The 15,030-nt window shown below is 41.8% G+C and overlaps 2 protein-coding genes across 2 annotated transcripts; both read right to left on the bottom strand.

Moving 5' to 3' along the window:
- Positions 1–755: 755 nt before the first annotated feature.
- rabggtb (Rab geranylgeranyltransferase subunit beta) lies at positions 756–5,816 on the bottom strand. Its single transcript, XM_079568970.1, has 9 exons — positions 5,726–5,816; positions 5,377–5,484; positions 4,653–4,850; positions 4,401–4,506; positions 3,764–3,816; positions 3,572–3,682; positions 3,124–3,249; positions 2,861–3,010; positions 756–1,159 (listed from the first exon to the last, which is right to left on the bottom strand). The coding sequence occupies exons 1-9, from the start codon at positions 5,726–5,728 to the stop codon at positions 1,019–1,021; spliced, it is 996 nt and encodes a 331-aa protein (XP_079425096.1). The 5' UTR covers positions 5,729–5,816; the 3' UTR covers positions 756–1,018.
- A 524-nt stretch (positions 5,817–6,340) lies between these two features.
- On the bottom strand, positions 6,341–13,257 carry acadm (acyl-CoA dehydrogenase medium chain). The gene is made up of 12 exons (XM_079569944.1): positions 13,158–13,257; positions 12,095–12,206; positions 10,533–10,630; positions 10,391–10,460; positions 10,207–10,307; positions 9,696–9,776; positions 8,989–9,119; positions 8,789–8,897; positions 8,577–8,717; positions 8,354–8,449; positions 8,010–8,258; positions 6,341–6,851 (listed from the first exon to the last, which is right to left on the bottom strand). Exons 1-12 carry the CDS (start codon positions 13,170–13,172, stop codon positions 6,780–6,782), a joined length of 1,275 nt encoding a protein of 424 aa, XP_079426070.1. The 5' UTR covers positions 13,173–13,257; the 3' UTR covers positions 6,341–6,779.
- Between the last annotated feature and the right edge of the window lie 1,773 nt (positions 13,258–15,030).

The raw sequence follows: 15,030 nt of genomic DNA, 5'->3' as shown, positions 1-15,030 counted from the left end.
CTTTAGCCTCGCAGAGCCTGAAGTTACTGCTGTTGTTGCTAAAGTCCAGCTGCTCCGGAGCCATTTGGGATCAAAGATTGTTTGTGGAAAAAGTGAGCGCTCACTCTGACATAGCCATTTCTGGAACAGTTTTGGTAAATTATAAGTGACAGAGCGAGCGCTCTCACTATATAACAGATCTCTGACGGGTGGAGAGCTTTCACTTTGTCGAACAGCGCAGTTTAGAAAAGTTTAGCTGATGTGGATCTGGTCTGTTCCTTCAGCTCAGAAGGCAATAATGTCCTGTCTTTCTTTTTATTACTGCTTAAAGGGGCTAGATGAAAGTTTGCCATGTTATACTCACACATGCGTGTAACTGCAGCTTCTGTATTAAACTCCTGCATGACAGCAACAACTTTTTGAGTGACAGTGCAGGACTTTAGAGGCAGTTGTGGTGAACAGGTCTGGGCTCATTCTACACATTAGGACATTGTTGAAACATGAAGGGGGAGGAAAACACTTAATTTGAACATATTTAAACTCTGTATAGTCCCTTTAAGAGGGAATTCTGCTCAAAAAATGAAGTTACAGGTGACGCTGCTGCGGCCTGTTTTCTTTCTCTTGTGCCATTTTTGGACTTTCTCCTGAACTTTTTATACACATAATTTCAGTTCAGTTAAAACAACATAAGTATCGAAAAAAGTACCGGTACCCAGCCCTAATTATAACAAGGTAATAGCTCAAGGCAATTTGGAGCATTATGTTTCTATTTATCTTTAAAATCATTTATGTTGGCCTCATTATAATTGCTAGAAATAGATAATTGTCTACTATGAGCCGTGTTTACAAGTACATTGTGGTCGACCAATAAATGCAACAGTTTTTGAAAGAAGTGGCGACAGTGAAATGCAGTTTGCAGCACTTTCCACCTTTAGTTCCTCCGTGACGATCCCTGCGCCCGTGTCCCGCCGCGGTGGTGATCCTGGAACAGCTTCAGTCCACGTGTTTAAAGAGTTCACTGAGTTCAGAGGTCGTGGCGTTAGCTGAGCAGGTCCGGCTGCAGCCCCCTCCTCTGCAGCACGTCCTCGGGCATACACAGCACCGGGTTCACCGCCTTCACCTGCTCATCGCCCAAGAGAGACAGCCCCGCCACGCCGAACAGGGTGTGGAACGGGTCCACCTGCAGGACACAGGGGGAGGTGCAAACGTATGTACATAACACTCTGGAAGACATTTGACACAGCAGCACTTAAGCTTTAGCAGCACGGTGGATTTTAGCAACATGACACTCAAGGATATTTAATCAGAAGGCAAACACTGAAGGCGTAGAGTATGAGGTTATGAGCTTTAAAACATGCAGGAAACTTGAAGATGTAGAGCTTGGAAATCCTTACAAGATTTCTGCTCAGTAAAAGACCCCTCAGTCCACATCAGCAGTCAAACTTGCATCACATGGCAAATAGATTATTTAAAGGGCTAGATGCAAGTTTGTCATTTTATACTCACTACTGCCACCTCAGATTTTATGTGTAACTGCAGGTTCTATATTAAGCTCGTGCATGACGGCACTTCTGACCCAAATTAACACCCTTTTGAGTGACAGTGCAGGATTTTAGAGGCAGTTGTGGTGAACAGGTCTGAGCTCTTTCTACACATTAGGACATGGCTGGAACATGTAGGGGGAGGAAATACTTCATTTTAACATTTTAAACTCTGTATAGTCCCTTTAACATAGCTAAGTCAATCAGTCTGTCAACCTCTTAACCTCCACCTGAACTGAACACATTTTCTCTAGTTTGACTTCTAAAATCTAAAAGCTTCTTCAAAAAAGGTGTCAACAAAATCAGACGGAAACAAGGATAAAAATGTCACAAAAAAGTGACAAGAAAGCATTGAAAATGGAACAACAACAAAAAGCCATGAAAGAGCAAAAGAAAAGCAAAAGAAAAGCAATGAAAATGTGATGGAAAAAGTGGTGAAAAAGTGACAAATATGTCTGACGAAAACACAACAAAAATGTGGCAGAAAATGTGTCAAAACCCCAACAAAAAAGCAATGAAACAGAATGTCAAAAAAGTGACGACAACGCAGCAACAATGCGAGGAAAAAGATCCTTCTAGATCCGTTTTTAGGTCTTTCAAATGAGCCATTACACAGGCCTATAGGCTGTAACCTTTTAGATTTGGGTAAAGCTGAACTGGAGAAATTGAACTTGGTTAAGGCGGGGGTTAAGAGGTGAAAAACAAACTAAAAAACTAAGAATTATCTTGGTCAGAAGTACAAGCAGGATTAGGATATTGTACCTGTTTTAAACATACTGCAAACAAAATTGGTTTGAGGCATGAGGTGGATGCACGGAGAAGAGGTCGACCGATCTATGGGGATTTTACTACCATAAACGGGCGATATCTCCAGGACCGAAAGTGAAGAGACTTGAAAAGAGCTCAGTCAGAGCCTTAAAAAGAGCCCTGCCACAACAGCCTAGGCCTCAGGGGAGCTGAGAATCATCGTAGTGACAAGTTTGTACACCTTGGATTGTATTTCATATACTTTATGTTGCAGACATGGAAGTCCTGAATAAATCAGCCCTATGCCTCTAATAAAGCGCTCCCTCCTGTCACAGATCAACACTGACACATTTTAGAGTCTACACTAGACAAAACATATCTGCATCCTCACAAATTAGCATCGGCCTTAAAAAAACCCATATCAGTCGACATCTAGCATGAAATATAATAATAATACTACTAATAATAATCACCAATTTAGTGTAAAACTAAAGCGTTTTCTGACATTTAGTGCAGAATGTGTTTCATTGTGACCTTTTAAGACTGAGGTAATGCTTATTAGAGGAACATGTGGTGCTGAAGCTGCTGCTCACCATGTCCCCGGGTCGATCAGCGAACCCTCCCGTCTCCTCGTCCTGACAGGCCAAAATAAAGGCTCTCAGTTTGGTCTTATCGATCCAGTGGATTTTACCGATGATTTTCAGAGACGCCAAAACCCACCACGAGTAGCAGACGTCTGGGAGCTGCACAGAGGGTTATAGGAGGTGATAACTCCACATTATTGCACACCAACAAACATAATTTACATGCCATTAAACAAGAACATAAGCAGAAATAAAAATCGCAGCTAACGTACCTTCTCTGGGCGCCCGTTGAGACCCCCTGAGGGCAGCTGTCTCTCACAGAGCCACCAGCCGAGCAGGTCTGCGTTCACCTGGTGCAGCTGCCCAGTGAGGGACAGGAACCCGGTGCAGCAGTAGATCTGCAAACAAACAGCAGACAGCTTTATAAAGAGCATTATCATCTCATTGCTTTTGTGTGGGAAAGGAATGGGTTAATTGGAGTGGAGCTCATCGATCAGGCCTCTGGGAAAGCCTGTCAGGAGCCGGGGAGACTCAACTTTACATCTTGATGCAGGATTTTGGTCAGAAGTAGCAGGATTAGCCTAGAGTAGTAATTTAGCAAGTTTTTATAGGTTCAAGTTTTGAGTTATTATAGAGACATGCTTATACAATGAAGACAATATAAGACCAGTGGAACAGTTACCAGTATTACATAGTAGTTACTTACTACATTAGACTCACCTGACCAGCGTGAGACTCTGAACCGGGTCGACATCCAAAACCCCCATCAAAGTTCATACAGGACAGAACAAACTCTATGGCTTTGTCTATGTTTATGGCATCCATCTTCCCCTGGAAAATGTTACAAAACACATTGTTACTTGTTAGTTTATATATAATCTGTAATTCGAACTAACTGATATATTACATTACCAGTAATGCCAGAGTAGCCACAGCACAGAAGGAAAACCGTGTGTCAATTTCTCCTAGAAATTACAAAAACAGTCATATATCATGTATAAATCTTGCACGAGGAAGTGTTACATAAATGTATTTTTCAGCTAGTTTTGTTTTTAGATGTGTCAAACAAACATAGGACGATCTTGTCATAATAGTTCAATGCTCACTACAAAAAGTAAATATCAATATATTTAAATTAGTTAAATTGAAAATATTAATCTTGTTTTGAGCAGTTTTGACTAATTTCTGATTAGCTGATCGAACCAACTTTAATTTGCTTGTTTCATGACTTTTCAGACAGGCTTTAAGGTCTCGCTTGAAATCAAAAGTATAAGTAAAACTGCCAATGGGACAAGTGCAATTTTCTTGCCCCATTGGCAATTAATTAACCTGAAATAAAGACAAAATGTATTGGAATGAGTCAGAAACATCTCATAACAAGTGAAATAATCTCAGTCAATCCCCAAACTATATCTTAACCAGTCAAAACAACTTACATTTTGGACCGTGCATTAGTATTATCCATTATTCAGTCAATTATTAACACAAAGCTGTAAATACACAATACCAGTACACAGTGGAAAAACTGTTTGATTTGTAAATGTCTCACCCCACTTGTCTCCAGCGAAAGAGCCGTCCTCCTGCTGCAGCCCCCTGACGTACTCCACCACTCGGTCCACATCGATGCAGTCCATGCTGTCGTACAAACACAGGATCTGAGGAGCACAAGCACACGACAGAATCCACCATCACGTGTTACTAACATGTTGTACATACAATCACTGTTTGCCTACACTGGTTGTCCATACAGATATAGTTGGCTCTATAGTATGACACTTATGTGACACTTATGACCTCTCACCTGTACAGCGCTGAGCGTGTAGAGCAGGTGCGGGTCGTGGCCGATGCTGGCGCTGAGGCCTCCGCTCTCGTGTTGACAGGACTTTATAAAGTCTAGGATCTCGGCGCGGCTCATTCTGTGCAGCTGCCCCATCAGGTCCATCACCGTCAGGCCCCAGTAGATCCCGCTCATCCGCAGGTACTCGGACAACGTGTACTCCTGCGTCACAGGGGCAGGGGACGAGTATTACAACAGGAAATTCAACGTAACCCATGTCAAAGTGCAGTAGGAAGTTTAAAGGAGAAAGAGATTATAACACTCCACAGTTACCATGGAGATCCGCCATCTTTGCAGCTGTTAGCAAACATTTCCATTGACTAACATTACCTAAAAACAGTATAAACCGCTGCTAAGTCACTGCTGATAAATACATCTAGCACACTGTGGTGTCCAAGTGTTTTAATGTGAACAATAACTCCAGTATTTTAACTTTTAAAATCTCTATTAGTTTTCAATCGCTGCTAATCCCATAATGCTTAGCGATATGACATTACATTCATAAATCTGGACCAACACAAGACTACAAGGCTAAAGTTGAACTCATACTGAACTTTTCCCACATTTTTTAAGTTGCCATGCACTTTTGTTTCAGACTTGAAGTAAAATGTTCAAGAGCATCACGAGTTTCAATGACCCACACCCAGCAGCAACAGCAAAACAGTGTAAACTGTAGCTCATCACTTACATAGTCATCTTTTTTAGAGCCATAGGTCGCGATGTAATCCGCGTGTTTGTCCAGCAGCAGGGTCGCCGGGGCATCCGGTTTAATAATGACATCTTTTATTTGTGTCCCCTGAAATCACACGGCAAAATGTTCAGGTAAAGTGACAGGCAAAGAGCTAAAGCTACACATTGGCAAACACATAGCGCTGATGCTAGCTGCAATTTCAACACGTTTTTACAGATTTATAGGCAATTTAAATTTAAATTAATGTAATTAATAGACCATACACGCACACGACTTTGTTTTATAATGGTTATTCAGAATATCTTTCAAAAACAAGCGTTAATTGTTAATATAAGGCTCATATTACCATTGTGTGGATCCTTTAGCATGACCAGCTAGCACGCTTCTTCTTCTACGGTCCAAATGTGTCACAATAGAATGGCCTTAGGTTAGCGCCACCTTACTGTAGTGTTATGAAGTTCTTAAATATTTTCCATTTGATTTTAAAGGCATAAAAAAAATGAAAAGCTTGACAGAAATCATGAAGTAGGCAGAAGCAATTCCATTATAATGCCCAAATGCTACATTTTAATGCCACAAATGTAAAAAAAAAAAAAAAAATGAATAAAACGGAAATGGAGCATGTATGATCATTTTGGAACTTGTAGAGCAATGTAATAATTTTCTAATAAATTTAGATTTAATGCCAATTTAATGCTTTTTAATGGCATGTAAGACCTCGATGCATTTGCCTCTTAATACTTTTTATAGCTCAGCGGTAACCCTGTACAGGCAACATAATGGGATCAGATGATAGATGATACTCCTAATTAAATGGCAATGTGTCTTTTCCACACGACATTCTATAATGCAAGTTTATTTTAAACAATTAATCTCCAGCATTATTATAACAAAAGTTATGTAAATTCCAAAATAAAATGATGCTACACAAGTTTACAATGTTTATTTCTCTCACATGCTAATAAGTACATGGATACATCCAACTATGTTACTTTACAGTCTCGTTCCATTGAATTTCATTCTTTTTACATTAATCCATTACTCAAGATACGCCAGGCTTTTCCTTTCATAGCTGAACGTTAGTGGTACGTTTTATTATTAGCATGTCTCCATCAAACTTTAAAATCCTCCCTATCCTTTAGCTGTTGTACAAATAAACATACAAAACAAACTCTCTACATCCATGTACTGTACAACACCGTTTTTTAAAAGTCATTGGCGTTTGCAAGCAGTAAATCTAGGAGTGTGGTTTTATTCCCCTACAGCTCCAGTATACGATTTAAACATTACAAAAGGTCTGTTAAGGCAATCGTCTTGTTCTTGCATTGTGATTTCACACACGGTATAACAATGTACATATAAATGAGGCAACCATTTCTATTTGTTAGAATCGTGGGAAGTTATTTCTTGTATCTCCCGAGATGTTCACGGGCCACGATGAGTCTTTGGATCTGAGCGGTGCCTTCATAAATCTGCAACAGAAACAGAAACAAAGTGTCAATGTGCCATCAAAGCACAGGTTTCTGAAAGGTGTTCTATTTATCTGAGCAAAGACTTAATTCTAAACAGTTTTTTCCCATTTGTCTGAAAATGTCATTGTTGTACCAGTGCTGCTCTAAAAACATACTGACCTTTGAAATTTGAACTTTTAGGGTTAGATATTGCACTTTTAACTCATAAGTTTGTGAAATGTCATCAGTTGAGACTTTTAAGCATTAATAGATGAAACACTCCGGACTACCCCCGACTTTGAAATTGTAATGTAAATAGGGCTGTCAAAGTTAAAGCTTTAACTCACAATTAATCCAAAAAATTAGTGCATTTATTGCATCAAATGTTTTAATCAAAGCTGAGCACACACACGATCGGAAAGACAAAGCTCTTGTATTAACTACATATTGTAAGCCAACCTTTCTCTATGATAAGGTACTTTTTATGGAACAAAAGCGACAGAGCGACTGATCAAAGAGGCTTGTCTGATTGTGCTTTTAACAAAAATGCAGTTTCTGTTAAAATTGTTCAGCACCAGAGAAAATGTGACTTGTGTGTACACATGTGGAAAGCCTTGGGCAAGAATTATGAAACTGAATATTGGCTTAATCAAATGTGAGCAAATGCTTTAAAATTTTAGAGTTTTGTGTCAAACATATGTGAATGCAAATTTTCAAATGTATTTATAGACTATACCTTACACCAGTAAAAATGAACACAATTTCAGAAGACATTTCTGTAAAATGTCCCCAATGCAAAACGGAGGATGGAACATTTTTGCATAATTGGGAATGTGTCAATTCATTCCTGGAAGGATGAATCTCCTCCAAATTTCAAAACAGTTTTGTCTCAGTTATCAGAATTTTTACCAATGGAAAAGCTGACTTGAAAAATATAACCAGGCCCAAACCTTTCATGAACTATGGGACCCATTACTTTCAAGCAGGGACGATTTCTTTAGAAAAGTGACAATCGCCTAAGACCCTTATCCTTTGTAATTTGAGTGTTTTCTGTCGGCCAAGTGTTGATAATGATTATAATTAGAGAAAAATGAACCACGATTAATCGAATGACAAGTGTGATTAATCCGATTGAAAAGGTAAAATCGATTGACATCCCTAAATGTAAATAATTGTTACCTGGTAGATCTTGGCGTCCCGCATGAGTTTCTCCACGGGATAGTCGCTGTTGAAGCCGTTTCCGCCAAAGACCTGCACGGCGTCGGAGGCCACCTGGTTGGCGATGTCTCCCGCGAAGGCTTTAGCGATGGAGGCGTAGTAGGTGTTCCTTCTGCCCTGGTCCACCTCCCAGGCCGAGCGCTGGTACGCCATGCGAGCCAGCTCCACCTTCATGGCCATCTCTGCCAGCATGAAGGACACGGCCTGGTGCTGTGGGGGAGAGGGGGAAGGCTTGTTTTTAGGTCCAAAGTTGGAAAGTTGAGAATACTAGTAGTACTTTTAAAATAAACACAAAGAGAACAGACCTCAGCGATGACTTTCCCAAAGGTCTTTCTCTCCAGAGCGTAGTTCGTGGCCTCCTCCAGAGCTCTCTGCGCCAAACCAGTCGCTCCTGCTGCCACCTGAAATGTATTCACAGAAATAAACATCTCATCTGCGAGGAAAGAAAACAGCCTGATGTGACATGAAGTCCGACAGCATCTCTTCTAAAGTGAACCGCTGTTAAATTGTGGTGGTTTTATGACTTACTGGAGGTCTGGTCTTGTCGAAAGCTCCCATAGCGATCTTGAATCCGGCTCCTTCTGTCAGCAGGACGTTCTCTTTGGGAATCCTCACGTCCTCGAACACGATGCCTCTGGTGTCGGAGCAGCGCTGGCCCATGTTCATCTCCTACAAACAACATACTACATAATACAAAAGCCATCACAGGATCTCAAACGCTCAAGTAACAGTGACTCCACCTTTCTGCCGACTTGGACTCCGGGAGTGTCGGCGTCCACGATGAAGCCGGTGAAGGCTTTGCCGGTGGGACATTTGGGGTCTGGGTTAGTGCGGGCCAAAAGGAAATACCTGAAAGAAGAAATACAAGCCCAGGTTACATTGAATTGCCCAATATGCAGCTCAAACAGTAAACAGACAGATATTTAACACCAAACCTCACCAGTTGGCTTTGCCTCCGTTGGTGATCCACATCTTCTGTCCGTTAACCACGTACTCGTCTCCCATTTTCACCGCTTTGGTCTTGAGCCCGGCCACATCAGAGCCGGCCCCGGGCTCGGTCACGCAGTAGGCCTGAACACAACAGCACAGTTACGTAAGAGCTTTAAAAAAAAACACCCTTTTAGGCATTTTAGAGAGCTGCAAGTGTAACCACAACCAAACTTCAAATTGCAGAAGTTGCCATCCTGTATAAAACCTGACAACTCTTGTGCACTGTGAACCAAATCTTGAATCTAAATGAAATATTTTCCACTCAAATAATTTGCATAAGATGGAATAGACTCGGAGAGATGCTTAAAAAGGAACAGGCCACCATTTTCCCACACTGAGATATGTTCTTATCTGAGCTTAGACGAGTTGATGCGTACCTGTCTGGTCTTTGTGCGTGCCCTCAGTCACGCAAAAAGACCAAAGATGTTGTTAGCATTTGGCCTCTCCCAATGTATTCTTTTAGCTCCAAACGGGGTGAAGTTAGAAGCGACTGCGCTCTTCCACGGGCACAAAGACCAGACAGGTACGTATCAACTCGTCTAAGCTCAGGTAAGAATATATCTCAGTATGTAAAAACGGCGGCCTGTTCCTTTAAGAAGCAGATAGCATTTCCATCCAGTGAGGAGGAAAAGAAAACTTGTTGTAAAGGTTACTTACACACATTAAAGGCTCGTCAACCATTCTGCCCAGGTATTTCCTCTTCTGCTCATCATTTCCAGCGATAATCACTGGCATTTGCTGCAAAAGAGAAAGGCGGCTACAGTAAATATTAAGTAACATAAAACATGGCCTAGTATCAGGACTTAAAGATTAAAGTTGTGGTAATCAAATTATTTTCTTAGAGTAGAGAGGAAACTTAATTTGGCATCATAGATCTACATTGTGCGCTGTCGTATGTCAAAATATTGCACATTATCCTGTGCAGGGAGAGTACAGATGTCAGACTAAAATTAGCTCAGTGTTAGCACTGGCGGTCTGCCCTGTTCAACTCTGTCGGGATGTGTGAAGGGGTCTGTCACAGCTGATTCCTGAGGTAAATATCTGGATCAAAAGGATCAAAAACAGAGACTTTCCCATTTTATTCATGGCTGACCGTTAAAGCAAAAAGCAAACTTCAATTATTGTGCTTATTGGTGATTTTGTCTCAATGAACAGTGGAAGTTCTTACCCCCAGAGAGTTTGCTTCGATGGCCGTCTGGATCCCTGTGCAGCCGTAAGCCAGTTCTTCTGTGATGAGGCACGTGTCGAAGATGGACAAACCCATGCCGCCTAAAATCAATAAGGAAATATAATACCACATCAAGCAGAAGTCGGTAAAGAGAGGACTTGTGCGGCTAAACAGGAAAACGTACCATACTCTTCTGGAATGTGACCGTTGACCAGACCAATCTCCCAGGCTTTCTTAATAACGGGGAAAGGATACTGGAAAACAAAGGGAATTTACTTACTTTCTGTACATTAATAAACTGTAGAAATAAAAGAACAAGCACCCACCTCTCCGGTTTTGTCGTACATCGGGGCAGTTGGGACGATCTCTTCTCTGGCAAATTTCCGGGCCAACATTTGGAACTCTTTCTGCTGCTCAGACAGTTCTGAGGAGACACAATAAAGAACATTCAGTGGCTAAACCTATTTTTGTACAATATATCAGAACAATACATGAAGTTGCCTGGTCCCCAAAAGAGGTCAGAGGGATTTTATTGGACCTCCTTTATCTTTGATTTGACACACATTCGCTGTTTCAATAAGCTTCTGATACAAAGTTAAAGTCTGGACTCTGTGGCAGCCGATCTGTGTGAAAATGATGCGCCCTGAACAATTTTTCCACAATTTAAGCCAAATTAATCCTGCCATTGCCATGTTGGAGTATAATCTAACAGTAGTATTTGCTGCCATCTAGTAGTTAGGGCCATTCAGTATATTCAGGCAGTGAGCTGACCACATGTTGCTGAACCTAAACCGGACCAACTGCAGTAACCCCAGATCCAGGTCCAACTTTATGAGCCAGGTAGTGCACATGGCATGTTTAGCTTTACATGAATAATCTAAAAAGTATTCAATCACACTGATACTTTACATTTTCTTTAAAGGAATAGGCCACCGTTTTTACATACTAAGATATGTTCTTACCTCACTTTAGCCGAGTTAATATATCCCCGTCTGGTCTTTGTCCGTGCGCTCTGTCACGCAAACGGAGCACATACGCAGCCTCTCCCACATGTCACATAGCTCCAAAAAAGCTCATGATAGAAGCAACCAAGCTCTTGCACGTGTTCCCGTTTTCATGCGAAGAATATTTACACAGAAATGTAACATGTCGATTTTATAAGCAGATAAAAAGGGGACTATATTGTGAGGCGTAATTATACGAGGAGCAAAACGTCCGCGCAGTAACTCCTAAAGACTTCCCCCGCTCACTTCCGTCAATAGAAGCTGCGTGACTTGTAGAGAGCTGGCAGAGAACAGTTGAAGCGTCGATAACTTGTGAACAATGCCTTTAACGTGCATCGTGCCGGGCTGTGATAACAAGCAGAAAGTATATAGGACCTCGACCATGAGGTAGGAATGCGAGAGCACTTTCCGAAAATACATTTTCTGCTTGTTGTAAAAGGCTCTGTACAAGTCACGCAGTAACTCCTAAAGGTTATTGACGGAAGTGAGCGGGGGAAGTCTTTAGGAGTTACTGCGCGGACGTTGTGCTCCTGTATCATTACGCCTCACAATATAGTACCCCTTTTTATTTGCTTATAAAATCGACATGCTACATTTCTGTGTAAATATACTTCGCATGAAAACACTTCACGTAACTTTTATTTAAATAGGGAACACGTGGAAGAGCTTGGTAGCTTCTATCATGAGCTTTTTTGGAGCTATATGACATGTGGGAGAGGCTGCGTATGTGCTCCGTGTGCGTGACAGAGCGCACGGACAAAGACCAGACGAGTATATATTAACACGACTAAGGTTAGGTAAGAACATATCTCAGTATCTAAAAACGGTGGACTATTCCTTTAAACCTCATAGTCGGCCTAATTAATAAGGTATTTTCTACTCACCAAAGGAGAATCCGCCGGCAGAGGCAGGGGAGGAGGCAGGGAAGGAGGCATTAGCGGCCGCTGCGCTGGTGCCCTGCAGGCGCACGCCCGAGCGCAACGAGGCTCTGATCACCTGAGGTCAAACAAGAAAACATGAGCAACAACCAGGCTTGGACACAGTGGAGAGAAGAGAATAAAGAACCAATGGAGCAAGTTCAAGCTCCACTTACAGTAGTATCACTTTTTAAGCTTTGAGAAGTAGCACATACTTAAAACGCAAGAACATGTCAACTCATAAATTTAAAACAAAATATTAACAATAAACATATTTCACTTTTCAGTGGATTAAGTTGAAAAATAGGTTTGTTGCACATTCAAATTCTCAAAGCAAATCATACCTGTAAAAAAAAAAAAAAAAAAAAAAAAAAACATACTGGCCAAAATTAATGAGTAATGCCATAACTTTGATAGATTTTTTATTCCAGAAACGATGACTCTTCAAACCAGGTTCCAAATGTGAAACAAAGTAAAATTCATATTCAAAACAATAAAACTTTGTGCCAGAGATACAGATCACAGCCCAATCTTGTTTTGAAAGAAGGACTTTGAGAAAATTGTTGCATAATACAAATTGTCACCGACATCAACTTTGCACTACTTAATAGGTGAACATTTAAGTAGTACATGTACACGCTGAAGTTGCTTATTTAACCAATTTGCTGTCAAGTACTTCAAGAGATATTATATACAATACAAAACGGCCTGATTATAAACAGGACGATCATAATAATGGAGAGCGTTTTAAGGTGAAACGAGGTCAAATGGTGCAGGTTGGATTCTGGTGTTGTCGTTTTTCCACGATATGAGGCTAAACGACTTTATAAAATCATGTCCAGGCGATATGTAAACGTTGAACAAACGTTAAGAGAGGAAAGCGTTATGTAAAAGAATGGTTAGCTTCTTGGCGAGGAATGTTAGCAAGAAACCAGTGTTGACAACAGCAACGCAGCGAAATATGGGCACAATTCGATCATCATCAAGTGTTTAACATAGAATGAAATTAATGAAGTTGTATTAGACTTACCTTGTTCAACAGCATGGTTTTAACGTGGACAAACAGCGAAAATGACCCGATAGTACTGACAACCGCCACCTTTGTCCCAGTTATGTAGTCTGCTCTCAACCAATCAAAGGCAGGCATTCAGTCACGTGCTACATATACTAGGAAGTGACGGCCACAGTGTTTGGTAACATTTTCCTTTTTTTTAAACATGTTTTTAATTTACTTGGACACTTGCTTTGATACTTAATATTTATGAACATTATATGGAATCCTTTAAAAAAACAAAAAACATTGGAATTTGGATAAAAGGATTAAATTTTGTCCAATTGACTTTTATTTGTTCATTCTGAACATTTGCTCAGCTCGCAGACCTTTTGGTCTTTATCTAGGCTGCGAGCTTAACAGAACTTCAGTTTTCGCTGACGAAGCCTTTTGGATGAGAGGCGAAACGTTCAAGACTCCAACCACTGAGTACAGAAGATGACTTGAATACTAATGTTACTGTTTATTGCGTTGGGCTCTCCGGACGAGCTGCCCAGCTACGCAGAAGCCTCAGGACCAGCACCACCAAACTTAAAATAATGACCATCTATTAACGACCAAACACTAACGAAAATCAGATCCAGTCGTTTCAAAGGAGTTCACCCCTCCCACCTGATAACGGAGCACCTTTAAAACAACTTGGTCCAAAGAGGAGTAGCTCTATTAAAACAACAATACACAACGCAGATAAAAAAAAAAGTTTATAAAGTTTATTTACTACAATAATAAAAAGGTTTAACAATGTAGTCCCAGGCCTAGGTTAAAATGATCTAAGAAGCATCTAAAAAGGGGCATTTGTTGGTGCGCCAGTCCATCCGGGGGGAAGCGCTCTGCTGGCGTGGAGTGCGCTGTCCACGTCTGCGCGTAACGGGGGCTGGAGGTAGGACACAGGCCGTCAGGACAGTTGTTAAACTTTCACCGAAAAGTGCTAAACAGGGCGTCTGTCACTTAATGCCCAAAAACGCGCAAGAAGGCCACTTAGCTGGGAGGAGGGGGGTTGCCGTACTCTCCCCCTCCACAGTTCCCACGACGCGTCCTGTCACCGGCCGCTCTTGTTGTCCCGTTGTGCCGCCGGCGTGTGCACTGAGTCCCGGCTGGTCCCCTCGCCCTCGTCTGACTGCTCCGCAAATCCGCGTCAGAGTCCGGTGCCGTGCGCTCCCCGACTGCTCCTGTTCGGCGTCTGAAAAGCTGTCGCCCCCTCCCCAAACACGCACACCTGTGCCCAATTATTCCCTGATGTCGTGGGCTGGGTCGCCGTTGTGCACGCACTCCCACTCGCTCTGGTCACGCCCAGCTCTCATACTCAGTCCCCAGTCACCCCGTGACATTATATTAGTGACATTTCCTCCTCTCTATTTTCAGGCCTAGTTATGTGAGTGAAAAAGTGCTGAATTTCTTTCCATTTCTTCTCAAGAAATTCCTTAATTTCTTCTGCTGTTGTCAGTTTAAAGATGCGTGAGTTGCAGTCATCTAGTCCACTGGCTCGGACCATGGCATCTATCATCTTAAACAGCTGCTTGATTTGGTGACTGGCTCTGCTTTTGTTGTTGAAGACCACGTAGCGCTGGTCACACTTTGCCACAAGTGCGCTCATGGTGGGGTTCTCTTTAATCAGGTTGTCAATCTGTGCGTCAAGCTGTCTCCGTGAGTGAACAGGACCACGGTGAACTTAGATGCAACTTGGTCGAACAGTCTGGGTATGAGCTCCAGGAGTTTGGCCTCTTTCCTCATTGCGACTCGGCCCACACGCACCACAATGATGAAAGCGTGAGGGCCAGGCGTCAGCTGGAGCACAGACCTCATGATACATTTGAAAAGCTTCTTTGGCTTCTGGCCCTCATCGCTAAAGCCT

The sequence above is a fragment of the Gobius niger genome (assembly GCF_951799975.1).
Source record: "Gobius niger genome assembly, chromosome: 13".
Classification (NCBI taxonomy): domain Eukaryota; kingdom Metazoa; phylum Chordata; class Actinopteri; order Gobiiformes; family Gobiidae; genus Gobius; species Gobius niger.
This window is presented reverse-complemented; position numbering and strand designations above follow the sequence as displayed.